Raw genomic sequence first — 27,222 nt, forward strand, 5'->3', positions numbered from 1 at the left:
ACATCATTTCAATCTTTCAAAAAGTGCTTGCTTTGTGGAGACAGAAATAAATACAGTTTGGGATGATTCTCTTTGTTTGGGGTCAGTTGTCCCAGGACTGTGGAGGCAAGGGTTACTCTGATGGCAGCCGTGCCCCGCCCTTCACCTGCAGCAGGTCATCAGGACGGCTATGATGGGTCCCAGCCTGCTCTGGAGGCTGCCGTTGTGAGGATAGCACTAGCAGACCAGAGGCCAACCTATTGCCTCCTTTTCCCTGTTCTTTTGTCTGAGACAGAAGCCCTTACTAACCGTACAGGGACCCAGACCCTGAGGCATCAGTGGATACAACCTTTCTTCTCTCCCAACCTTTGGGGAGGATTCTGGATCCTTACCTCCATGTCCCTAGGACTGGGTAGAGGTGATGGTTAAGATGAAATAATAAATCAAAAAGGCTAATTAATTTTCAGAAGCGATGGCAGGAAGCTTCTGTCTGTATTGAGAATGACTTGGTGAGACTTTGGGTAGAAAAATGGCCACCTCTTCAAGATACTTAGTAAAGTGTACAGTAGTTGTAGAATATTCAGAGTGAAACTTATGTTTCTTTTGACTGGAACATCATGTGAAGGTGGACCTTTAGTATATTATTAGTATTAGTATTAGTATTAATTTTGTAGTTTGGGGGATTAAATCCAGGGCCTTGTATATGCTAGGCAAATGTTCTACCACTGAGTTACATATTAGCCCTTCTTTTTTGTACCAGTACTGGATCTTTTTTTAAAAAAACCATTTCTGAGGCTTGAACTCAAGGCCTGGGCACTGTCTCTGAGCTTCTTTTGCTGCAGGCTAATACTCTACCACTTGAGCTACTTTTGGCTTTTTCTGTTAATGTGGTACTGAGTAATTGAACCCAGGGCTTTATGCATGCTAGGCAAGCACTCTACCACTGAGCCACATTCCCAGCCCCCAGTACTGGATCTTGAATCCAGGGATAGGGTGTTAGGGTGTTATCCCTTTGGTGTTTTTGCTCAAGATTAGCTCTTTATCTCTTAAGCTACAACTCCATTTCTGGCTTTTTGCTGGTTAATTGGAGATAAGAATCTCACAGACTTTTCTACCCTGGCTGTTGTCAAACCATGATTTCAGATCTCAGCCTCCCAAGAAGCTAGGATTATAGGCGTGAGCCACCAATACCTGGCCATACCAGCCCTTTGAAGTGAGCCTTCCCAAGTGTGGAAAAAGCCTCAGGTTTATTCAAGTTTCATTTCAAAAATTTTCCAGGAGAGAGAAGTGATTTAACCGAACACGATGGCTTGCAGTATGATTTTCTGAATTCTTATTGTTAGAGTAAATTAGACTCTGCCAGAAAACCATGCTGATATCCAGGTATGAAGAACAAAGGAAAGATTTATTGCTAGTAAAGGGGTGTACTGTCAGTGAAGGACAGGCAAGACTCCTTCTCACCAGGTGAGAGGGAATGAGAAGAAGTGCCGGCTACTGTCTCAGGTGACCTTTTATAACTTCCAGGATTTGGGGGATCTTGCTGCTTTATATGGTCATAGTTATCCCAAAGGGGTGATCTGTGAGTGAAGGGGGTAGAGGCCAGTCATTTGTTGCCTTTACTACTGGGCCTAGTGTTGCCCAGGGAAATAGCATGTTAAGTTATGAGGGAGGAGCCTTCTGGGCCTAACACTCATAGTCTTAGCCCAGGCCCATAGGGAGTGGACAGGAAAGGCTGTGAGATGAAGTATTAACAGGATCTTGGGCTGGGGAATGTGGCTTAGTGGTAGAGTGCTTGCCTAGCATGCATGAAGCCCTGGGTTCGATTCCTCAGTACCACATACACAGAAAAAGCTGGAAGTGGTGCTATGGCTCAAGTGGTAGAGTGCCAGCCTTAAGCAAAAAGAAGCTCAGGGACAGTGCCCAGGCCCTGAGTTCAAGCCCCAGGACCAGTAAACCAAACCAAACCAAATCAAACACAAAAACAAAACAAACAAAGACAAACAGGGTCTTCCTGGACTCTCAGGTAGGGCTGAGATTTCTTTTGGAGTGATTCCATATGAAGAGAAAACATTGATGTGGAGATTGAGGACAGCAAACTTTTGTGACTTTTCTTTGTTTAGCTTGAAAACAGACTAGATTGTTAGCATGCAGAAAAATTTCTGTGTAGATTCTTGTTCCTTAAGTGCCAAAGTGCTGTTCCAATGCCTTTTGACACGTCTCCAGCTGAGTGATTCAGCCCTGGCCTCCAGGACCCTCCACAGGCTCTCCCTCCCTCAGGGGTGCAGGTGTGTCCCTGGTTGGGGTGGAGGCCAGGAAACTAACCACAATCTGGCTCTGAGACCGGGCTCTTGCCTTGGAGGCAAAACAGGGTGAAACACACGCAGGCAGGATCCCAAACCGCAGAAGCTCAAGTTAGGTCATTCTTGCGAACATGACAAGTGCTTGTCTCTCTAGGTCAACAAAATGCAACAGAAACACATTTGAAAAGTGGCTTAAAAATGCAGAATTTGGGGGTCGGAGGCATGGCTCAGATGGTAGAGCTCCAGCCAATGAGCAAAAGTGTCAGATATCAAATTCAAGTCCCTGTTTCAGACAAAAAAAACCCCACAAAAAACAAATTTGCATGAATGTTGCAATTTCCGATTGTATGGTATTCAAAAGAAAGTTAGTTTTACCTGGTTTTCTATGAGCTAACAAAAAAAAGCTAGGGTAGAGTTCCCTGGTTCTATAGCAAGAAGGTTGTGTTCAAGGATCTGAAATCACTAATTCAATGTCTGATTTCTTACTCCCTCTACTTGGCAGACTAAGCACCAGGCGGGGACAAAATTTCACCCTCCCCTCCCGTCATCCCTCTGCTCTGTGGCCATTCTGGGGCAGTTAGAAATAAGGATAGCTCAGTGGAAACAGTAAAATTAGGATGCCTTTTCAAATAGTTATTCTTGGGAGCTCTGCCATGGCGGATGAGCCCTTAGCACATTCATGTCATTTTACCTTAAACATGGGATCCAGCCTAAGGCAGAGGCAAATGAGGTCTTGGGAATGCACAATTACTGTTCATCCACTGTGGCAACGTGAAAAACAACACTGCTTAACAGTAATGTTCTCACTGGGCACAGATGGCTTGCTTATGCTTGTAATCTTAGCTACTCAGGAGGCTGAGATCTGAGGATTGTGGTTTGAGGCCAGCCAGCCAGGAAAGTCCATGAGATTTTTATCTCCAGTGAACCAGAAGTGGAGTCAGAAGTAGAGCTGTACTAGCACACACACACACACACACACACACACACACACACACACACACACACACACACACACACACACACACACACACACACACACACACACACACACACACACACCCCCCTTTCTGTTCACAGTATATTTAAAAATAATCATTAGGAAAAAGAATCTGCCATTAGGAAGAATCTGTGCAAAAGTCTAAGGCATGATAGAAGTGGCTATATTTTGGCCTGAATTCTACCTTCTACTATAATGTTACCCAGAAAGTCTGGATAATACAACATGTAGAAAACACAAATACAAATGCTTTGTTATTTTAAACTTTTTTTCTTTTGTGCAATGTTGGAGTTTGAAGAATGCTTTGTTTTTGGGATGGGTACCCCTGAAGCTTAGGAATAGTGATCAATTCAGTTACATTTTTGATCCACTCTTCTAAGGTAAGTTAATAACAAACCTTTCTCCATCTACCTATAACATGGGGAATTTTGCCAAGAGTCGTAGTGGTTGCTTTGACTGTGGGAAATGTCATATCGACATTTATTTTGAAGACAGGAAAGAATAAGAACCAAAATTGATACATTTTGCCTACTACAAATGTGCTGAAGGCAGCTATATAGAATCACCCATGTAGATTAGTTATTTCTTGGTCTAGCTCTTCTCTAGCTACCACTCTGCCATTGGTTGGCTCAGCCTCTGATCCTTACAGCAGACCTGCCTGAGAAGCCAGTTCACCTTCTTGCCTACTTTTCTTTCTTTCTTCTTCTTCTTCTTTTTTTTTTGGGGGGGTCCAGTCGTGGGGCCTGAACTCTGGGCCTGGGTACTGTCCCTCAGCTCTTCAGCTCAAGGCTAGCGCTCTACCACTTGAGCCACAGCACCACTTCTGGCTTTTTTTTTTCTGCTTATGTGGTGCTGAGGAATCGAACCCAGGGCCTCAAGCATGCAAGGCGAGCGCTCTACCACTGAGCCACTTTCCCAGCCCTCTTGCCTACTTTTCTATGTAGATTTTTAATCTCTCTAATGGAGGTAACTTAACCTGCTCTGGATCCACAGGCCATGAGTTCTCTTCTGTGCCAGAATAAGGACTAACATTGTTCTAGAGATAGGGGCTACGAAGACTTTTTCCATGTTGTTAATATCAAGTCACAGTGGTTGTTAGCCCCACACTGGAATTTTTTCTGGCTCTAGAGGTCTCGGCTCTTGTCCATCCACTTGACAAATATTTATTGAGAATCTATTATGTACCAGGCATTGTATTGCGCTTCAATGTGTAACAGCAACTAACACTGAGAGAGGTCTTTGCCCTTCTTTGACTACTACATTTTAAGTTGCCTTATTTTTTTGCTCTTTTATAGCTTTTTTTTTTTTTCTTTCCAGAGCTGAGGACAGAACTCAGGGCCTTGTGCTCGCCAGGCAGGTGCTCTTCTGCTGAGCTAAACCCCAGCTCCTACTACTTCATTTCACATAAATGACGTTTGTTCTCCCGTTTCTGAGTTTCAATCTGTGTTGTCTGATCAGTAAGTCACTTTTTTTTTTTTTCTCAGAGCACTGCTTCTCAAAATTTATTTCCCATCGTATGGAGATCTTGTTAAATTGCAGACTCTGAATAAGCCCAAAGTGAGACCTGAAGTCTATGTTCCCAGCCAGCTCCCAAATGATGCTGCCGCCGCCGCTTGGATTACACTTGGAGTGGTCAGGCTGTGCAGCCAGCAGTGTGGGCATCATCTACTGATTTTCCAGAGATAAGGGAAGTCTTTTCCACTAAGGGAAGTCTGCCATTTACATGCAAATCACAGGAACTTGAAATCCATGATAAAAAAAAGTATTACATGTGATCTCTTTCTGTCTCTGTCTCTGTGTCTGTCTCTCTCTCTCATACACACACCCTTACCCTTATGAGTAAGGTAACTTTCCAAAATTTCTGAGATTTCACAATGGAGTAAGCATTAGATGATCTGGGAATGTGGCCTTCACTCAAGTTAACACATAAATCCTCCTTTAAAACTGAGACCCAGGACTGGGTACAGGTGGTTACTTCAGTTGACACTTGTTATCTGTTATCCAATAAGTAGAAATAGGAGAATCGTGGTCCAGCCCAGCCCAGGCATAAATGTCAGACTCTGTCTCACCCCCACCCCCAAAACAAACTAAAGTAAAAAGGGTTGAGGATATGGCTTAAGTGTAGCACTACTGTCTAGCAGGTGTGAAGTCCTGATTTTACCCCTTATTACTGTCAATTGCCTGCCTCTCAAAGGCCAGGACCTTGCTCAGAGTCACATGGCTAATAAAAAATCAGCCTGCAGTGCTTGTGTGGTTTCTCTCTGTTGGCAGCCTGAGATGCAACTCAGCTTCCCACCCATTGCAGGAATGCCTCTCCTTGACCAGTCTCCACCCTTTTCATCCACAGGCTGAGTGTTTCAGTCCATTACCTCCAAACCTCCACACCCTTTCTGATGCTTTACTTCAGCTCCCATAGACACCATCCTCCCTCCTTTGCTTCACCAAACTATCAAGCCATACCTGTAATTGGTTGACTTTCCCCAAAGGCTAAGCCTGCCAGCCTTTTCAGAGTGAAGCAGGTCAGGTGAAGTGTGTGGGTGGAAAGGGCGTTGTCTGCTAGTCTTCTATTCACCTTTCCAGAAAGCATATGTCCTATTCTTACTCTTCTGGGTCAGAGCTTCTTCTTTGCTATGTGTTCTGTAGTCTTACTGAATGCATGTGTGCGCCTCCTTTATTGGTTTACAGCTTCAAGACTTTTTCATTCTTTCAAATTGACACTTCTCTCCTCTTCTCTCCTTTCTCTATCCAGATAAGTGCTGTTCCTCACACAAAGTTAATTAAATGGACACACCTGTAATAGATGGTGTATGATTGTGTACTTAACACAATGCATGAAGTTCAGTACTTTTCAATAATGGCAGTGCATCAGAAAAATATTCTAAAGGAATTTAAAAAGCTCTATGGAGGCTGAAGACAAACTGTGGTAGAACGTTTGCCTAGAGTACACAAGGCCCAGGCCTGGCAGCACAAACACAGATAAATAATCAAAATCAATTACAAGGAGGCAGGCACTAATAATAGTTAATAACATTTCCCAGGTGATCCCATTTAAGGTTGAGGCCTACTGGACCATTTAGGGAAATAGTGGGTGGGCGTACTGTATTTTTCTATAAGGGATAAACCATAGGTTTTAGATGATTCTCAAAAGTGCTCTGTGACAACCCCCTCTGCCCTTTCTCCCTCTCAAAAGTGGCTCAGTGCCGGGTCTGAAATAATAAACACAAAGAACGTGCTAGTTAAGGAAATACCAAATACTTGTTGACTAAATAGGTCTGATAACTAGGGGATTGTATATTGTTCCCAAAGGAATCTTTGAGGGGGCTGGAAATGTGGCTTGGTGGTAGAGTGCTTGCCTAGCGTGCATGGAGCTCTGGGTTCGACTCCTCAGTACCACATACACACAAGAAGGTGGAAGTGCCGGTGTCTCAAGTGGTAGAGTGCTAGCTTTGAGGGACAGTGCCCAGGCCCCGAGCTCAAGCCCCAGGACTGGCCAAAAAGAAAAAAGAAAAAGAAGAGGAATGTTTGCGGGCCTTTGGGTGGAACAGGGAGCCACTGGCCGGCCCTCAATCACCAAAGGCCAAGCGAAGGACCCTATGTCCCCAGCTCCCACAGACACGGAGGAGAGAACCAGGGGCCCGAGGATTGGCAGGTTCCGCCTGGGGGCGTGGCTTTAGGAAATCCCAGAAATCCTCTTCCGGAATTGGCCGATGCCCCGGAAGCAATTGTTTGCCGGTCACGGTTCCGGGCTGTGGTCACTATGCTGCTCTCGGCCGTCTCCCGTAAGGGGGGCGGGGGGCGGTGGTGGTGGCGGGACCCGCGGCGGGGGCGGGGGACAGCGCCGGGTGCTGCGGGGCGGTGAGGGCGGGCGGGGGCGCGGGGCCGTGTGGCGTCCCGGGTCCTGGGCTCCGCCGAGCGGCTTCGCCGGAGTTAGGTCAGGCAGCGTGGGGAAGTCCTGCAGGGGCTTTGCGGGCACGTGTCGATGTCCCAGCTGGAAAGGATCGCAGGCTTTCTAACCGTAAAGACGAGGACCCGCTCCCGTCCCGGGCGCCCCCTCCTGCAGGTGGGCTCGCCCCCTGTTTGTGTGCTGTCCCTGCTCCACCGCTACCGTTTCCAAAGAGTGATCTGTGCAACCAGAGGCTTGTACAGTGCAGCCAGCTACACCCTAGACGAAAAAATGGGGCCAGTATTACTTTAGGAAGACTTGAACAATATCCAGCCCATTGCAGTGAGTGCGCAAAGCATTGCGTTCCTCATTGTGTGGGTCTGATCAATCCTGGTCCTGTAAGATGCTCGTGGGTTCCCTAATATTGAGGGAAAATAGTGTGAAAGCTTACGGCATGCTTCATGAGTTAAATGTTTTTTTTTTATTACTGTTTATAAAAATAATAAACTTGTATTTTTCTCTTTCAACCGTTACACAAAAAGTTGCCAAGAGCAAGTCAAAGTAAGTAAAAGGTTTTGTTTCATTTGAACTTTGTTTATGTGAGGTTTGTTAATCCAGTTGTTGTAATTAGCATTTCTTTATATTAGACTAAGCATTTTGCCTTGATTGTCTTTTCCTTTTTTGTTTAATGCTGGCACTGGATCTTGAACTCAGGGCCTAAGCTCTGACCCTTAGCTTTTTTGCTTAAGGCTTCTGCTTTACCACTTGAACCACACCAACACTTTGGGATTTTGCTGGTTAATTGAAGATAAGAATTTCTTGGACTCTTCTTCCTGAGTTGGCCAGCCTCCTGAGTAGCTAAGATTACAGGTGTGAGTCGCTGGTGCCCGACTTTAATTTTCTTACAGTAGATTTGAGGGTTAATTGTTTGTTTAATTATTTTGTCCTTATGAATTCTTTCAAGATATCCTGATGCTCCTTGACTTGTGATGGTGTTACCTCCAGAAAAACCCATCACAGGTTCAAAATATGGTGAGCTGAAATGCCTTTAGTAAACCTAACCTACAGAAGATCACAGCTAGCATCCCAGTATGCTGTATTGGTTGCTTTCCCTGTGTCTTGTGGGTGACAGGGAGTAGTAGCAGCTGTCCAGCATCTCTAAAGGATCTTTACCTATTGCTACTCTGGTAAAAGATATTTGAAGTCTAGATTCTGTCAAAAGCTCTGCATTCACACGATGGTATCAGGCTGAATATTTTATCTTTATTTGACTATTCAATAGTAGAATCATAATTTTTCTTACGTTATTATGTCTGAAATCCCCACCTTTAGATTCTGTAATAATCCTGTGCTTTTTTTGGGATATAGAAGGATCCCCTGCATTTCATGTTTTTATCATTTTGTGACATTTGTCAGATATATATTACCTTTAGTTTTTTTTTTTTTTTTTTTTTTTTGGGTCCGGTCGTGGGGCCTGAACTCTGGGCCTGAGCGCTGTCCCTCAGCTCTTCAGCTCAAGGCTAGTGCTCTACCACTTGAGCCACAGCGCCACTTCCGGCTTTTTTTTTTCTTTTTGCTTATGTGGTGCTGAGGAATCGAACCCAGGGCCTTGAGCATGCAAGGCAAGCGCTCTACCACTGAGCCACCTTCCCAGCCCCTACCTTTAGTTTTTATACACCAACTCACCTTGCATACTTTTAGCTAGTTTTTTTTTTTTGTTTTTGTTTTTGCTTTGTCAGTACTGGGGTTTGAACTCAGCATCTCCCTCACACTTGCTTGACAGTTGATTTTCAACTTGAGCCACACTTTCACCCTTGCTTTTTGATAGTTATTTTTGGAGTCTTGTGGGCTTTCTGCCTAGTCTAGCTTTGAACCTCCATCCTCCAGGTATCAACCTTCTGAGTAGGTCAGATTATTGGCATAAGCAACTGGTGCCTGGCTGGAGTAGCTTTATGCTTCCTGCAGTGTTTTTCACAGAGTTAGTCAGCACTGGGTAGATTTTTTTTTTTTTTTTTTTGGTCAGTCATGGGGCTTGAACTCTGGGCCTGAATGCTGTCCCTCACCTCTTCAGCTCAAGGCAAGCGCTCTACCATTTGAGCTACTGCACCACTTCCAGTTTTCTGAGTGGTTTATTGGAGATAATTGTCTCAAGGACTTTCCCGCCCAGGCTGGCTTTGAACTATAATCCTCAGATCTCAGCCTCCTCAGTAGCTAGGATTACAGATGTGAGCCACCAGTGCCTGGCTTGGGTAGATTTGTTTGAATGTTTCTTGAATAGATGACTGATTATTGTCTGTCTTAATCATTGTGCTGTACAGTGAAAGCAGTGGAGTGGTATGTAACATGGTCTGAAATAGTTGAAATTTGTTTTGTAATTACATGAGAAATAACATGGTGTATGTGGGGAGACAAGACAAATGAAAAGTAACAGACAACACAGTTATTAAAAGCTGTAGTGACCACACACACTTGTTTTTTATTGATTTGGTTAGGTCATTACCAAATCACTCAGGTCAAGACTAAACCTTGAAATTTGAATCAATTGAAAGTGGGTTTTATAGGAGTGTAGGTTGTCTTAGGACTGAACCTTCTTGGGCCACCTGATATCTACAACCACTGTGATTTCAGAGTTCAAAATGGGATCTCTACTCACAGCAGTTCAGTGTGTTTTCTCAGCTTGTAACAGTTTACTCTTTAATCTTAGAACCATTCTGGTGAAAATGGTGAGCCAAGCTGGGACAGGTTTCTCCTTCAACACCAAGAGAAGCCGACTCCGAGAGAAACTGACTCTTTTGCATTATGATCCAATTGGTAAGATTCAGAGAAGTGATTCCACAATATGTTCAAAGACCTTCAAAGCCTATTACCTTCTTTCTAGACTATTTGTCTGTGACAATTTTGTCACATGTACTGTTCAGATGTGGCATAAGCCAAGATACCAGGGAGATTCTGTCCCTTTTTTCTTGGCATTTACAGTCTGGATGGAGAGGGAGAGGGAGAGGGGAAAAGTGACACTGATAAATGCTGTTAGCCAGAGATGATGGAGATGTGGAGATGTAGGAGGGAATGTGGATGGTGGGATGAGTTATATTAGCTAGGATAGTTAAGCAGAGTCTCCCAGTGGGGATTGTTTACCATGACATGAAGGTGAGAAGGTGTAGGGTTCTAGAAACAAAGGGTCTTGAGGAGGCCAGGGTGGTGTCTGACAATGGCATGTTCTGGGATCCAGATGTGAGTCAAAGGGATATATGTACCTATGTGTTGGTGCACAAGGGCAGAGAAGTTGATTCCATTTTGTGCCATGTACCAAAATTCTGGATTATCTAGTCACTTACGATCTCAGTAGGGAGAAATATTTATTTAAAGGAGATAAATGTGCTGAGCGCTGGTTGCTTATGCCTGTAATCCTAGCTATTCAGGAGGCTGAGATCTGAGGATCGAGGTTCAAAGCCAGTCTGGGCAGGAACGTCTTTGAGACCCTTACCTCCATGAACCACCAGAAAACCAGAAGTGGTGCTATGGCTCAAGTGGTAGAGCACTTGCCTTGAGCTGAAATGCTGAGGGACAGCGCCCAGGCCCAGAGTTCAAGCCCCACAACTGCCCCCCAAAAAGATTAGTGTTCCCCCTGGCCAGTTGTCTACTCACAAACCAAGTAGAGTCAGAATCTGATGGCTGTTGGTAGAAGTCCATCCTGTTTCTGAATTTGGTGGACAGATTTGTACAAAACTAGCAAACAACTTTATAACTTTCTCTGATTTTAATTCTCTTAGAGTTTATTTAGAAACGTGCACAATACTAATTAGTGTTGCCCTTAAAAAATTTGAGTCCTGGGGGTTGAACTTCGGGCCTTGTGTGCTGGAGGCAACAATTCTACTACTTGAGCAGTGCCTCCTGTTCTTTTTTTTTTTTGGTCGGTCGTGGAGCTTGAGCTCTGGGCCTGGGTCCTGTCCCTGCTCTCTTCAGCTCAGGGAGAGCACTCTGCCGCTTGAGCCACAGCCACACTTCCGGTTTTCTAGTGGTTTATTGGAGATGAGAATCTCATGGATGTTTCTGCCCGGGCTGGCTTTGAACAGTGGACCTCAGATCACAGCCTCCTGAGTAGCTAGGATTACAGGCGTGAGCCACCGGCATCCGGCTCCTCCTGTTCTTTTGACTTCATTTTTGTGCCCTTCATAACTGCTTCTTAAAGGCAAGAGAAAGATTGTATAATATGAGATGTTAAAAAAAAATCTCTTGAGAAGTCCAGTTGTCAGCTTAAAATTACTTGAATTCCATTCTTTAATAGCAATAAATTCCCTCATGGTTTTGTAGTGTTATTAATTTTAGTTATTTCAGAATAAAAAGGCAATTCTAGGTTGATACTTGAGGATTAGAAGTCAATTTCAGGATGATTCTTCATTTGGAGAGTTATTGGTTTTTTTTTTTTTTGGTGGTGGTATTAGGATTTGAACTTGGGCATTGTGCTTCTTAAGCATTTGCTGCACTGCTTGATCCATTCTTTGAGCCTGAAAAATTTGTTACTGGATTAATTTGGTGTTTTTTTCTCTGCTTTTTTATGTTAGTGGGTGGAAACTCAAAAAGTGATGAACTGTATAATAAAATAACTTGTGAATTTTTTTTTTGGGGGGGCGCTTGGTTGTGGGTCTCAAGGCTAGCTGTCTACCACTTTGAGCCACAGCTCCACTTCTGATTTTCTGGTGGTTAGTTGAAGATAAGGGTCTCATGGACTTTCCTGCCTGGGCTGGCTTTGAACTGTGATCCTCAGATCTCAGCCTCCTGAGTAGCTAGGATTATAGGCATGAACTACCAGTGCCCAGGCTTTCTGTAATTTTCTTTTAGAGTACATTTAGGAATTTGCACAGCACTAATTACTGTTGATGGAATAAACTTCTTTGCTAGTTTATGTGTACAAATGTATTGGAGTTTTCATCCATGTGGAGTAGGTAGTGGGAACTTAGCATTTGTCAAAGTTTTGAGATTGGGAAAAGGATACAGCTGTAAACATTTTTGACCATGAGTTCAGAAAGTAGAAGGAAATATTCATATATAAATTTCAAATAGACAGGAATTTTTTAGTAAGAAGGTCAGGGCTTTGCAGAGCCTTGCAGTACAGCAGAAGAGAATGTTCTGGAATAGGAAACTGCCATGCTTTCTGCCAATAGATGCTTTTGTAGACTTTTGTGATAAAGGTATTTACCTTGAGGTCTGTCTAGAGTACCAGATAGTTTGATAGTTCTCTCATCATGTATTACTGTGATGAGTAAAGTTAGGTTTAGGATAATGTTTTGTCTATTTTATGAGTCAAATCAGGTTAAAAACATTTCATAGAACTCTGTGACAAGAAGCAGCTATGTCATCCTCTGTCCTTTCCATTAGCTGCTTCTGGGCGCTGGTGGCTCACGCCTGTAATCCTAGCTGCTCAGAGGCTGAGAGCTGAGGACCATAGTTTGAAGCCAGCTCTGGCAGAAAAGTCTCTGTGAGATTCTTTTTTTTGGGGTGGGGGGGTCCGGTCGTGGGGCCTGAACTCTGGGCCTGGGCGCTGTCCCTCAGCTCTTCAGCTCAAGGCTAGTGCTCGACCACTTGAGCCACAGTGCTACTTCCGGCTTTTTTCTTTTGGCTTATGTGGTGCCGAGGAATCGAACCCAGGGCCTCATGCATGCAAGGCAAGTGCTCTACCACTGAGCCACCTTCCCAGCCCTGAGATTCTTTTTTTTTTTTTGGTCTGTCATGGAGCCTGAATTCTGGGCCTGGGCACCGTCCCCTCAGCTCTTCAGCTCAAGGCTAGTGCTCTACCACTTGAGCCACAGTGCTACTTCTGGCTTTTTCTGCTTATGTGGTGTTTAGGAATTTAACCCAGGGCCTCGTGCATGCAAGGCAAGCGCTCTACCACTGAGCCACTTTCCCAGCTCCCCTGTGAGATTCTTACCTCCAGTTAACCACTCAGAAACCAGAAGTGGAACTGTGGCTCAAAGTGGTGTGCTAGCCTTGAGCAAAAGAGCTCAGGGACAGCACCCAGGCTGAGTTCAAGCCCCACAGCCCACCAAACAACCACCACCACCACCACCACCACCACCACCACCACCACCACCACCACCACCACCACCACCACCACAAAACCCACAGAAAAAACACAGAAAAGCAAAACTAGCTGCTAATTTCCAAGGAGGAAGGATTAAAGGCTAAGGTGTAAGCTTATTAAACTGTTTATCATAAAGAGACTGAAAACTTGTCAGTTTCATTTCTATGGATGAGTAAACAAGGCAATGTAGACTTAACTGAGACAATAGATGTAGGTTAGCTGTAGGGAAAGAACTTGACAGAATCATTGTTCTGTGAATTTAACAGCAAATGTTTTGATAGAATTAATTTATATTTATGGTTGTGGATAGCAACATGTCATTTCAGTTCAACTAGTACAAATTGAGTGCTTGTTGTGTATATGACAGCAAAGGAAATAGAGTTCTTTCTCATAAGGAGAAAAGAATATTCTTAGAAATGTGCTTAGAGACTCATAGCTGACTAATAATGGAGCCAAAGTCTAAAACTAACCCTTCCAAATCCAAGTGCCTGCTCTTTCTACTACATGGGCACAGCTTCCTTTTCTAGAAACTTATTTTTTAAACAAAACCAGTGCTTTCCTTTGTGGTCAGCCCAGTATTAAAGGCCTGGGAGCCCAAGGGTCTTTCCTGTCTCCTCCCATCATTCTAGTTTTAGTTTGTCCAAAAGCTGCTCCTTTAGAAGCCAACCTTTATCCTTTCTTTGAGGCCTCATGTAGCCAATGCTGTTGCCTTTATCTTAATGTCCTTGGGTGTGTGCATGTTCGACATTTACACAAGTACCTCATGGTGTATTAAGTTAGGCTCTCTTGCATCTTGTGGACTCCACATTGCCTTGAACAACTCCATGGACAAAGTGTTCTTTGAATTCAGTAGAGACAGAGGATGGAGGGGATTTTCCTGAATAAATAAAGCTGTGCTCTATTAATCTTGACTAGTGACTTCTGGTTATGTTCATTTAAATAATCTGCTTCTCAGTTAAACAAGTTTCCTTTTACCTTTTTTTTTTTTTGAGTGGTGCCAGGGATGGAACTTAAAGCTTTTTTCCACGTTAGGTAGGCATTCTGCTGAGCTTAACCATACCCCCAGCTCCTTTTTTACTTCCATGTAGAAAAACTTGGAAAATATTCTTCAACTAACAAGAATGTTTAATGGAAAAGTGTCATTTTGTTTTGTTTTGTTTTTTTTGGGGGGTGCCAGTCCTGGAGCTTGAACTTGGGGCTTGGGAGCTGTCCCTGAGCTTCTTTGCTCAAGGTTAGTGCTCTACCATTTGAGGCACAGCTTTACTTCAGCTTTTTTTGTGCTTAATTGGCGATAATCTCATGGGCTTTTCTGGACAGGTTGGCTTTGAACTTTGATCCTCATATCTCAGCCTCCTGAGTTGTTAGGATAACAGGAATAAGCCACAAGTGCCCAGTTTGAGGATTTCTTTAACTGTAGCTCTGCTGGACCAGAATTAGGATAGGGAAATCTCATTTATGGTGGAGACTAGTGAAGAGATGTTGAATGATTGGATTTTCCATGGTGCATTTGTATTTTTTTTTTTTTTTTTTGCCAAGAGGAATCAAGTTGGGAGGTGAGATGTGTGAGATACATGTGTGGGTAAGTATCATGTATGTGGAGGTTAATAATGGGCTGTTGGGACATTGTGGGACCTATGAAAACCTCACTTCCTAGCATCCAGCAGCCTCTCATGGCCCCCCTCTCATGGGGGCTGGCAGCACTTTGTTTTGATTTTGTTACAGGAGACGGTATTCTGTAATATTCACAATGTATCATATTTTGTAAAACTAAAACATCTGGTTTGCGCATATTAAACTACCTCTGGAAATAGAGGTTCCATGGCATTTATTCTTTTCCTGGATTGCCATTTCTTTTGGGATTTGCTCAGTTCTGCTACTCCATTGCTGTAGTCCAGTTCTCAGCCTGTTCTTAATTATCTATGTGTTCCAGGATTGGACATTATTTCCCATTTTTACACCCAATTTTTTTCTTTTTATCGCTTAAAAAATTATTTTCTTGGGCTGGGAAGGTAGCTCAGTGGTAAAGTGCTTGCCTTGCATGCCTGAGGCCCTGGGTTCGATTCCTCAGCACCACATAAGCAAAAAAAAAAAAAAAAAAAAAAGCTGGAAGTGGTGCTATAGCTCAAGTGGTAGAGCGCTAGCCTTGAGCTGAAGAGCTGAGGGACAGTGCCCAGGCCCAGAGTTCAGGCCCCACGACCGGACCCCCCCCCCAAAATTTTTTTTTTCTTGTAAAGATGCTGTATAGAGGGGTTACAGTTACATCATAGGGTAATGAGTACATTTCTTGTCAAGCATTGTTACCCTCTCCTTTGTTTTTCTCCTACTATCCCTTCCCTCCCCCACCTCCTCCACTCCCCACCCCCAAGTTGTAAAGTTCATTTCCAACATAGTGTCTTATATCATTGTTGCAATGGGCCATCTGTGTCCTTGTTTCAGCATTTTGTTATTCCTCTTCCCCTCCCCAAATGAGATAAATGTAAATACAAGATGAAGTTACCAAAATTAAATAACAGTGACAATAGGGATATAACATAGGAGGAAGAACATACAAAAGAAACAAAAAAAAATCACATAATACATTAAAAACAACAACAGCCGGGCACCGGAGGCTCACACCTATAGTCCTAGCTACTCAGGCTAAGATCTGAGGATTACGGTTCAAAGCCAGCCTGGGCAGCAAAGTTTGTGAGACTCTTATCTCCAATAAACCACCAGAAAACAGGAAGTGGCTCTGTGGCTCAAGTGGTAGAACATTGGCCTTGAGCTGAAGAACCATAACTGACAATAAAAATAAAAAAATAAAACAACAGCAAAGGAAAACCTCTTGTGTCCACATCTTGGGGTTCATTTCGCTTAGCATCATCTACATACATATGGTCATATGTACATAGCTTTTGAGCTTTTCTGCTCATCTGATAAGATTATCCTAGACATAGACTAATTATTGTAAATAAGGGAAACTATGGGACCTATATTTCTTTGGGTCTGGTTTACTTCACTTAATATTTTTTCCAAGTCTTTCCATTTCCTAACAAATGGGCAGGTGTCATTCTTTCTGATGGAAGCATAGAATTTCATTGTGTATATATACCACATTTTCTTGATCCATTCATCTACTGAGGGGCATCTGGGTTGGTTCCATATCTTAGCTATGGTGAATAATTCTTTTTATTGCTTTTTGAGGTACTGAGAATGCCACTGGTGGAATGGTAGCTTTTCTTTCTTTTTCTCCTGTACCATTTTGTCTTGTTTTCTCTAGTCTGAGATTGAGGACCTGTGAGTTTGCAAATCAGCTCCATATTCATGTCAATGGAATAATAAACTTAAGAGAAAGGAGACGACTTTGATAATGTGTATTGTAATAAAATATTTTTTAGTTTTCTGTTACAGCCTTTTTTTCTCTTTCTACAGTGCAGAAAAAAGTCCTCTTCACAGAACTGAAAAAAATACGCTCTCTTTGAACAATGGATTAAACATGAGTTTGATTTATAAAGGAGAAGACTGAGGGTGGGGATACTGATTGAGAAATCCTGCAGCGAGTAATAAAGAAGAGGAAATGGTACAGCCTCACGGCCTCCTTTGATTTGAAGGCCATTGTGAAGGGAACAATGCAGTGAAAGGAAGGTCTTCAGGACAGATATCATTCTACCAATTATTTATCTTTTTGGATACTTTTATAGTCCTTAATAAAAAAAAGTATTAAAATAGCCTGTGCAATTCTCTTAGTATTTCCCACTACTGTTTGAAATAAAAAGAACATTACCAAGAAATAACCATTGCTTTATATAATAAAACATTATTCCCCCATGATGAGATTTGTATGAATTTCTTGGTTGCTCCTTGTACTTCGTAGAAAAGGCACAGTAGCACTCCAGGTGATCTTGGAAGAAATTCCCATGTAATAACTGTGAAGGATGTCAAGGATAAGTGGGAAGAAGAATAAACCAAGTTTTTTTTTCTGGTTTTGATGTGTATTTGTATAATTAGGAAAAATGCCAGTGACATATTCTCAAATCCAAAGCAGCATACAGTTTTTTTTTTTTTTTTTGGTAGGTCATGGGGCCTGAACTCTGGGCCTGGGCGCTATCCCTCAGCTCTTCAGCTCAAGGCTAGCACTTTACCACTTGAGCCACAGAGCCACTCTGGCTTTTTCTGCTTATGTGGTACTGAGGAATCAAACCCAGGGCCTCATGCATGCAAGGCAAGCAATATCTACCACTAAGCTACCTTCTCAGCCCCAGTGTATAGAATTTTCAAAAAAGTGAGCTTTTGGCTGGGTGCCAGTAGCAACTCCAGGAGGCTGAGATCTGAGGATCACAGTTCAAAGCCAGCCCAGTCAGGGAAGTCTGCGCCTCTCAGAAGTGGAGGTGTGGCTCAAGTGGTAGAGCACGGGCTGTGAACAAAAAAAGCAGAACAGTGCTCAGCCAGGGTTCAAGCCCCAAGACAGACAACTCCCAAAAAGGATTACAAAAGCTGCCTCCCCCCCCCTTTTTTTTTTGTACATTAAGTATTTGGCAATGTTTTGTGCTAGCCTTGGCCACAAGTATTAGGGAATCAAATGGTGTCCCATAATGACAGGTGTTCTGCCTCTTGGCAAAATTTGTTTCTGGAGGAAATGCAGGAGCAGCTCTCTGGAAAGGGAATTAGTGATAAACAGTTGTTGAGTCTTAGGGGCTTGTGATATTCTAGTCAAATCAGCTATTTTATGGCCTCTTGTGAAACTGGTTGGAAGTAGTAACAGGTGAGATCTTGGCTATTTTTATGCTAAAACTGTACTTTGTAGTCTTAGGTTACAAGAATCTTTTAGATGACTGTAGATATGCTAATATAGAAGGTATGGGACATGCATGGATTTCTTTAAAAAGAAAAGTAAAAGCCTTAATATCTGGTCTAATGAATAACTTGTCTGTTTAGCCCTTGAGCTGAATGTAGCTCACAGGGTGTTTATATTTTTTAATTGGTTACTGACTCATAAGCACTTGAGATATTTCAATATCAAAACTTTGGATTACAAAACCATATATTTCACTTTAGGTAAAAAGTGACTGTCAGCTGTCTGAGAAGGTGCTTGGGGAAATCCAGTTCTGTGCCCTTTTTCCTTACTGACCATTTTCTGCTCTGGCTTGAGACACTGGTCCACCATAGTGTGTCAAATAGTGTTCACGTTTGCTGGCAATAGAATTTGCTGGTAGTCTCTTATAGTACTAATGTTTGTACAGATCCTGATGATGGAGTTTAATGCTTTTCTAGTTTAGTCGGCTTTGTAAGTGCATGGAAAGAAAAGGATAGTTACAAACTAGGAATTAAAAGAACATTTCTAGTAAGTGGTAGCTAAGAGTAGCTACTAAGAGTAGTACTTTTTATTTCAAGTTATATTTAGGGCTAGAAGCCATCAAAATAGAGTCGGTGGAAGGTCTTTTTTGTACGGATATGAAGACTGTGTTCCTGCAGTTTGCACGCTGACTGAGGCGATGAAATTGGACCTCTTCAGCATTTCTTCAAAGGACAGACTTGGGTAGTAAGCCAGGTAGAAGGCCAAGGCTCCCACAAAACTGTCACCAGCACCCTGTAATAGAAAGCATAGTTATAGTAAGCAAGTAGCTAATCTGTTGTCAAATTGCATAGTTAAAAAACAATTTTAGCATAGTTTATAGAAAAAGTGCAAGGACAGTACAGGGAGTTTCCATACTATCCCCTCCAATTTTTCTACATCTTCCTGTGGTACGTTCATTAATTCTAATGGTCTGACATGAACTGAACTCCAGACTTAATTTTTTTGGCTTAATATCAGGATGCTATCCATCTCACACTGAGTTGTTTTTGTAGACTGGAAGGCTAGGACAGTTTCTTAGACATTGTTTTTGATGACTTTGGTAGACCCAAGGTGGACTGGTCAGCTTGTGTAGAATGGACTCAACTGGGATGTAGATTTTTTTCTCTCCCATGTTTAGACTAGTTTTTCATGTCAAGGATATACACAATGAACACTGATGTTAACCTTCAATCACTTTGCCCCTCTTTTCATATTGTACTCATTAGAAGCAAATCACAAAGTACATTCTACTTATGTTCTGAAGCTATGTGTTAGCCTGAGGGTAAGTTGTTCCACATAAATTGCTTTGAATTTTGTATGGGAGATCTCTATTCAATCATTTATATCAGTATGAACTCGTTTATTATCTGTGCTAAATTATCTAATATTTACTTTGTTGCTCAAATTGTTCCAGCTTTGGCCATTTGGAGATTTCTTGTAGTCTCCATCATTTTGTTTTTGAGTGCTTCTTCCCTAGACTCTTTTTTCTGTAGATCTAATCTACAGAATTAGCCATTAAATATGCATGCAAGAAGTAGAACCAGCCAGATGTTCTCCATCTAAATACAGGGACCTAGCAAGTTTTTTGTTTTCTAAGGCCTATGTTGGAGAAAACTATGGAAGAACTAACAACAGAAACCACCATAAGAAAGTCTTTGGACCTCTGCCTTTAGACGGGCAACCCCTAGTCATGTGTTCAGCTGACAAATTTAAAACAAATGTGGTTACATAGTCTCCCTTGAAAAATTACTACTTTCAGGGGTACTTTACAGTTTTTCCCAGATTGCTAGCTCCTATGTATGTGTGTGTGTGCATGTGTACATGCATGTGTGTGTGTGTGTGATGTGTGTGTGTGTGCTGGCACTGGGGCTCTTAACCTTTTTTTTTTTTTTTTTTTTTTGCCAGTCCTAGGGCTTGAACTCAGGGCCTGGGTATTGACCCTGAGGTTTTTTTTTTTTTGTTCACGGCTAGCACTCTACCATTTGAGCCACAGGGCCTGCCACTTCTGGCTTTTTTCTGTTTATGTGGACCTAATGAATCAAACCCAGGGCTTCATGCATGCTAGGCAAGCATTCTACTACTAAGCCACATTCCCAGTCCCCTTTTCAGCTTTTTTTGCTCAGAGTTGGATCTCTACTGCTTGATCTCCAGTTCTGGTATTTTGCTGCTTAGTTGGAGATAAATGTTCTTGGGTATGTCTGTCCAGCCTGGTTTTGAACCTAGATCCTCATATCTCAACTGCCTGAGTAGGATTAAAGGTAAGAGTGATACTGTGCCTGACTCTAAAAGCTTTTATAAACAGAGACTGTTGCACCTTATAAGAGCCTTGGCGTTAATTTTTTTTCAGTTGCAGCAGCTATCATGAACTATGTCCCCATCACAGTGACTGACACCTAAAAGGAAGCAAGTCCAATGGATCAAGTGCTAACTAGTGCTAAATACTGTGGGATATTAAGAAAGACTAAACAGATACTCCCTGAAGTTCTTACAGAGTCCTTCTAGAGCAAGCCAGATTTCTCAAGAAAAGCCTCAGAAAAAGGACAGCGGAGGAGTTAGGAACAAAGTAAACTTAGGAGACAAGGAATGGTCTTAAAGGAGTATGAAAATACATTCAGTGACAAGGAAATATATATGCCTTCATATCCTCAATCCTGTTCCCAGGATTCTTCAATAGAAGTAAAAGCACCTGTAATTTAGGGATACATGTATATAAAGGTATTGATTGCTGCATTGTATACAAAGACAAATCAAAGGAAACTATCAGAAGGGAGAATGCATGTGTAATCTTTGGCACATTCTTATGGAAAAGTATACAGCTTTCAGTTGCAGCTTTTTTGCTGGTTAACCACCGGTGAATCTTTCAGATTTATCTGCTCAGACTCTTCAAACTGAGATCCTTAAATCTCAGCTTCCTGAGTAGCTAGGATTATAGGTGTGTGCCGTGGTGCTCAGCTTGCCCTTGTTTTGACCTCACCAGAAGTGAGATGCAGGAGGTTCCACTTTTCTTCAAAAAGAGGGCAGTCAAGCCACTGCGCACTGAAACAGAGAAGATGCCTTCAGTGACCTCCGATCTTTGGAAACTAGGGAATTGAATCAGAGACATTAAATCACTTGTCACCTGCTCCCCTAGCTAATACATGTCAGAGGTACAATTTGCATTCAGATCTAGCTGATTCCATATGTTCTGTTCATATTATGTGAGGGTGGACAAAAAGAAATGCCATAACTTTATTTTTTATTTTTTTTGTCAGTTGTGGGGCTTGAAATGGGCTTAGGTGCTGTCATTGCGCTCTTCAGCTCAAGTTGAGCACTCTACCACTTGAGCCACATTACCACAACCAGTTTTCTAGTGATTTATTGGAGATAAGAGTCTCACGGACATTCGTGCCCGGGCTGGCTTTGAACTGCAATCCTCATAATCTCAGCCTCCTGAGTAGCTAGGATTAAAGGGGTGAGCCACCAGCGCCTGGCTTTATTATTTATTCATGTATTTAATTAATTTGTCGGTCATGGGGCTTGAACTCTGGGCCTGGATGCTGTCCCTGCATTCTTCAGCTCAAGGCACGTTCTACCACTTGAGCCACAATGCCATCCATTTTTCTAGTGGTTTATTGGAGATTAGAGTCTCACAGATTTTCCTGCCCAGGCTAGCTTTGAACCACAATCCTCAGATCTCCGCCTCCTGAGTAGCTAAGATTATAGGTGTGAGCCACCGGTGCCTGGCATTTTTTAAATTTTTTGTTGGTCAGGGGGCCTGAACTCTGGGCCGGGGCACTGTCCCTGAGGTCTTCAGCTCAAGGCTGGCTACCACTTGAACCACAGCACCACTTCTGGCTTTTGCTGCTTGTGTGGTGCTGAGGAATTGAACCCAGGGCTCATGCATGCAAGGCAAGCGCTCTACCACTGAGCCACCTTCCCAGACCTGCCATAATTCTTTGTAATTCTTTTAGGACCCTGAAAACTTTGTGCTGTCTAGATTCTGGGACAATTTGAAAATACTTCAGGTAGAGACCACATCTCCATCCCTTGTATCTCTATGACTACCTTGCCCAGAGCTTCCCTTTCTGTGTTCTCTTCCCAAGATCTCTTCTAGGGTGGTTGGATGGCTTGGATGAACCACATATGACTTTTGTTAGTGAAAATGGAAGTCAGGTTGTCATGGCCTGGAGTTACTTGATATGCTATTGTTGGATCTATTTATACCACAAGGCTTTCAAGTGCCAATAAATTACTTGACTGTTGATTCACATCTTTAGTATAACTATTTTTATACATTGGTATGCTTTTTTTTTTAAATGGAAAGTGCTTTAAAAGTAGAAGCTATATTGTATCACTGTGATTTTCCTGTAAGTAAAGTACTTTCCAATCAATCATTCTTAGAATAATGGAATAGTTCTCATTGATACAACTTGATGGTTTTAACCTTTTACTGAAAATTATTTTTGTGCCAAAAGGGTGATGGCATAATTCATTTTCCTTTGTACAATTACCCAGGTGGCTACTGCTCTCTGCCTTCTTAGAATGATATCCTCTTAAGGAAGTGCTGTTCACAGAGAATGGGTGTGGCATTCTGAAATCCTTGCTTTCCTGAGTCTTCCAGTGGGCTAGTGGGAGAAGGGTTGAGGGCTGTAGGGCAGGAATGACACGCAGGAGCAGCAGCAGCTGGTGACATGGCCCCAGGGAACCTGAAGACCAGCAGTCAGGAGCTGGGTGTGGGGTTAGGGTGGGTAGTCTTTGCTACTGGTCCCTGAGACAATGTTGTCGTGGGAAGTTGGTCTCTCATTCCGCCCCTCCCCCCGCACTTCAAACCAATCTCTTTAGGTAAAGCCCCATGCCTGTGACCATGGGTCTGTGTCCTCAGTGAATTGATGTTACTATGTTACTATTGCTCAGGGCTTGTTCTCTGGCGAGTTAGGCACATGCTGACAAACTCTGTGCAACTGGCAGCAAATGCCTGGAATGTGCCATGCCATTCCAGCAAAGCATACTCGCATGTGAATCCAAGTCTGGTGGTTTGCAGTGACTCTTTTCTGTGGTTCTGCTCAGCATCAGGTGCAGGGCCTGTGTTCACTAGGCTGGTGCTCTACCACTTGAGCCATGACTCCAGCTGTTTTTTTCCTCCCTGGTATTTGGAGTCTAGTAAACTATTCTTCTCCAGCTGGCCTTGAGCCATGAATCTCTACATTGTAGCCTCCTGAGTAGTTAGGATTATGGGTGTGAACTACTGGTACATGAATGCTTTGTACATTTTTCACAGGACCTCATGGACAAAGGCATAGTTGGAACTGTGGTGTACAATTATGCAACTGACACTAAGCAAAGGTACCTGATTGTGAGGGTGTTGTGGGTGGTTGACACATTCCACCACCCTCCCCCCCCAAAAAAGACCTGGTGTGATGTGCAGCCCCATCTCTGAAACTGTGGCCTCCAGTAAATCTTCCTCTCTGAATCAGGTATTTGTCACAGGGATGGAAAACTGACGAACACAGGGGTGAGTGTGGGCCTGCATGCCATGCTCAGCTCACTGAGCTGTGAACCCAACCATGCAGAGGGGCAAATTCTAATTTGCACATAAGCCAGCAGCAGCCCTGTGGGGCCCTAATTGTAAAGCTGAGGAATCTGAGATTCAAGAGGAATCAACATCTTGTCCATATAAAAATGGCGTTGATGGGCTGGGAAGGTAGCTCAGCAGTAGAGTGCATGCCTTGCAAGCATGAGGCCCTGGGTTCGATTCCTCAGCACCACATAAACAGAAAAAGCCGGAAGTGGCGCTGTGGCTCAAGTGGCAGAGTGCTAGCCTTGAGCTGAAGAGCTGAGGGACAGCGCCCAGGCCCAGAGTTCAGGCCCCATGACCGGCAAAAAAAAAAAAAAAAAAAAAAAAAATGGCGTTGAATGGCAGCCAAACTTCACCCCCAGGTCATGTGTGTGGAGGACTTCAGCTGAGTAATTCCTAGACCCACCTCCTACAGCGCCAATCAGGTATCAGAGCCATCGTGTAGATTCCACTGCCTGGCACTATGTTCACAGCTCTGCTTTCAATGCACCCTCCCAGCCTGGGTAAAGAGACAAGCCTCACCACCTCTCCTGAGACCTGGTGCCATGTGCAGCCCCAACTAACGTTAAGTGCCGACAGAAACAAGCACTGTGAGGACAGGTGCTGAGTGCTCAGGCAAGGAGCATGCCCGTAGGAGGAGGGTAAGGGAACAGGCTTGTGAAAGTCTTAGTTTGCCAAATTCCAGCTGATAGAAAAGCTGGAAGGAGTAATGAGAGTATTAAGTGTGGTTGGGGGAGGGGGCGGGACCCATCTGATGAAAACTGCCAAGGTAAGAACTTGGCAGGCAGCACAATAGCCCTCTGGGGAATCTGCGAGAATGATGTCATCCCCGAGGCTTCATTTGTCAGGAATCTGAACCCACGCGGGATGATTCAGAGCTCAAACTGCCCAGCGAGCCTAGCAGTTAAGAGTCCTGGCATTCTTCCTTGATGTCTTCACACATTCCATCTAACAAGAGGATGCCACTCGCTTTTCTTTTCAGAACCTCTCCTTCCACAAAGCTATGTGGAGCCCACACTGTGGATGTGAATTCCTCTGTCTGGCTTGTGGTTTTAGACACTAGGGAGGAGCAAATGGGATGAACCATGACTAAATCACAAGCCAATGTTCTTCTTAAAAAAAAGTGTCTGATGAGGGGTTCAGGGAAGACGTAAACTGCCAGAACGCCTGGTACTTTCCACACCCTGCAGGGGCCCAGATCTGACCTACAGTCTGTCTTGCTGTCCGCCCTGGGCTTAGGTTAGAATTTCCTCAGGGGAGAGTACTCAAGGAGGGCTGCACCCAATGCTTCTACAGAGCCCGGCTATGATGGACTTCACACAGTTCCTGTGGGCCTCTGCACTGGGCCAGCCCTGGGGAGGAAATGCTATTCTCTGGTCTCCCACAGGTCTGGCAGGCACAAACTCAGGGAAGCAGCATGCCTTGGACCCTTTTGTTCATTCTATCATCTTTTAAGAATGGCCGAGTCATTGCTTCTCATCTGCAGTCAGTTTATTTCTATTCATGCAACGTAACTGGGAAAATGTTTTCTCAACTGGGACAATGTAGCAAATGGTTTGGGGCCAGCAAGATCTGGGCTCTTGTAAGTCCAGATTTCACTACTACTACTGTGTGACTCACGGCAACTTACTCAACTCTTCTGTGTCTGCATACTTATCTGTACATTAAGAACCTACCTCATAGGGCTGTTGTAAATACTGAATCAGATAATGGAATGTCAAAGGGCTCAATGTAGTGCCGAGCATGGATTGTGTTTAACAAGGGTGGGACACATGAGGTGTATTATCTCATAAACCAGTTACTTTGGTCAGGCTTTGGAGTGGAGGCCCATGACGTAAGTCAGAAAGGGACAGACAGAGTTCTGTGCAACAAATGGGGTCACCACCCTAGGGCACATTCGGTAGGATCCAAGGGCAAGGGGGGCTGGATTTCTGTCCCATGTTCAAAGGGGAACTGGAGGAGCCAGTATCCTGTAGCTCTTGACTATGAGAGTTTCAGCAGTGACCTCTGTGTGTGGTGGGGTCTCATTCCTCTTTGGGGTCAGGAAAATGGGGACCCCAAAGAGGAGTGGGTTTAAATTGACCTTTAGAGTTGTGAGATGAGCTATGGAGAGTGAAAAGAGTAAAGTCCCTCTAGTCAGCATAGGACCGAGGAAGCCTGGCAAGTCTCATGCTTTCATTTGTGGACAAGGAGTTGTGTGTGTGTGAACCATGAGGGATTCAGGCAGAGGCACAGAGCTGCGGTAGGTGGGCTGGAGGACAGCACAGAGGGTCTCCCTGTTGGCAGAGGTGCCTTGTACCTCCACTGCACTGTAGCTTGGAATCTCTTGCTTTTTCTACCACTGGGCAGATAGGCATCCCAGGGGAGGTGATGGAGAGTCCTGAGGGCAGCAGGCAGGCTGAAGGGATGGTGCTGAGCACTGGGGTTTGGAGGATATTTCTCTTGTAGTGCTGGAATAAGGTCAGGATTTATCATGGTGAGTGGACATCAGGCAACCCAATCCGCCTTTTCCATGTGACTAACTTCAGCATTCACTGCAAAGTGAGCAGGAAGGCATTGCTGACAGCCCTGCTTTCATGCATTCTCAACTGGTTATCTCCTGGGATGGGTGTGTGTGACAAATCTTAACTATTGTGGTGGTCTGTGGCTTTCCAAAGGACTACACTGGATGTATGTGTGTTTGTGTGTGCATGCGTGCATGTGTGCACGTGCATGCATGCATATAGTATCTGTGGTAGTTATTTCATGGGGGAAGGTGATCAAGGAAAAAAAGAAAGTTTTTGGGTACAGTAGTAATGTAAAAAAAAAAAAAAGGTTGAGAAGGTTGAGACAAAACCAAGGCCTCCTGTTTCAAAGGACTGCCAGTGGCCCAGTCTTCTGGTGCATAAAGAAGCCTGAACCAGAACAGGGTACACTGTGAGGCACACAAGGCAGGTGGTGGTAGCTCCCTTTTTTCTTCTCATGGAGCCAGAAGTTCTGACATTTCCCAGCCAGATCTTCTCCTGTTTACTCCAATCTGCAGTCTCCATTGTCATCAATGAGACTTGGAGGTAAATTGAGCGTGAAGATGAGGCCAAGTGGGGCCTTGGACCTTCTCCACAGGCAGTCTGGAGTTCCTGCCTGCGCGGGAAAAACAGACCTGAGGAGACGCTGTTTACACAAGAGTGCACCTGTCAATCTATTCATTGCTTATCAGTGCATAGTTTCCTCAGAAGGGTGAGATCACATCCTGCCCATCTCAACTTTCCAGCCTTCCCAAACAAGAACACTTCATAAGCATCCTGACACTGAGAATCCTGATTTCTTATCATTATTGTGTAAGTGCTGTTGATTTTTCACTCTCAACAGATCTGTAGGGAACAGGACAAATCATTATGACACAGGTGTCCATGACTTTGCTTTTTATTGTTAATCACTTTTATTTAGGATAGTTAAATTCTAATTCTTTAAGTAGACTAGCTCTACTTAAAAGCATTTCTAAAAATTAGCAGTATTCTATACTTCTAAAAATACTATGTGATGAAGAGCAACTATTTTTTTTGTATATCAAGTGATTAGTATTTCAAATGAATCAAGCATGAAAGTACATGTAGCAATTTTTTGATACAGTTTTCAAT

The 27,222-nt window shown here is 43.5% G+C and overlaps 2 protein-coding genes across 2 annotated transcripts in view; one reads left to right on the top strand and one right to left on the bottom strand.

Annotated features, from left to right (window-relative positions):
- Nucleotides 1-6,984: 6,984 nt before the first annotated feature.
- Nucleotides 6,985-17,201, top strand: Mrpl33 (mitochondrial ribosomal protein L33). Its single transcript, XM_070025285.1, has 4 exons — nucleotides 6,985-7,055; nucleotides 7,702-7,720; nucleotides 9,864-9,970; nucleotides 16,650-17,201. The coding sequence occupies exons 1-4, from the start codon at nucleotides 7,034-7,036 to the stop codon at nucleotides 16,697-16,699; spliced, it is 198 nt and encodes a 65-aa protein (XP_069881386.1). The 5' UTR covers nucleotides 6,985-7,033; the 3' UTR covers nucleotides 16,700-17,201.
- A 1,362-nt stretch (nucleotides 17,202-18,563) lies between these two features.
- The window catches only part of Rbks (ribokinase), a 66,429-nt gene continuing 57,770 nt past the window's right edge, over nucleotides 18,564-27,222 (bottom strand). The window contains exon 8 of the mRNA XM_070025284.1: nucleotides 18,564-18,804. Within this exon, the coding sequence (XP_069881385.1) occupies nucleotides 18,631-18,804 (174 nt within the window). The 3' untranslated portion in view covers nucleotides 18,564-18,630. The remainder of the gene's footprint in view (nucleotides 18,805-27,222) is intronic.

Source organism: Dipodomys merriami, unplaced genomic scaffold, assembly GCF_024711535.1.
Source record: "Dipodomys merriami isolate MVZ:Mamm:240054 unplaced genomic scaffold, mDipMer1.0.p SCAF_17, whole genome shotgun sequence".
Taxonomy (NCBI): domain Eukaryota; kingdom Metazoa; phylum Chordata; class Mammalia; order Rodentia; family Heteromyidae; genus Dipodomys; species Dipodomys merriami.

Bases quoted from the DNA above. Each gene is read 5' to 3' on its own strand.
- Mrpl33 (XM_070025285.1), top strand. From the start codon at position 7,034: ATGCTGCTCTCGGCCGTCTCCC. The intron at 9,971-16,649 runs GTAAGATTCAGA...CTCTTTCTACAG, and splicing joins TTTGCATTATGATCCAATTG to TGCAGAAAAAAGTCCTCTTC.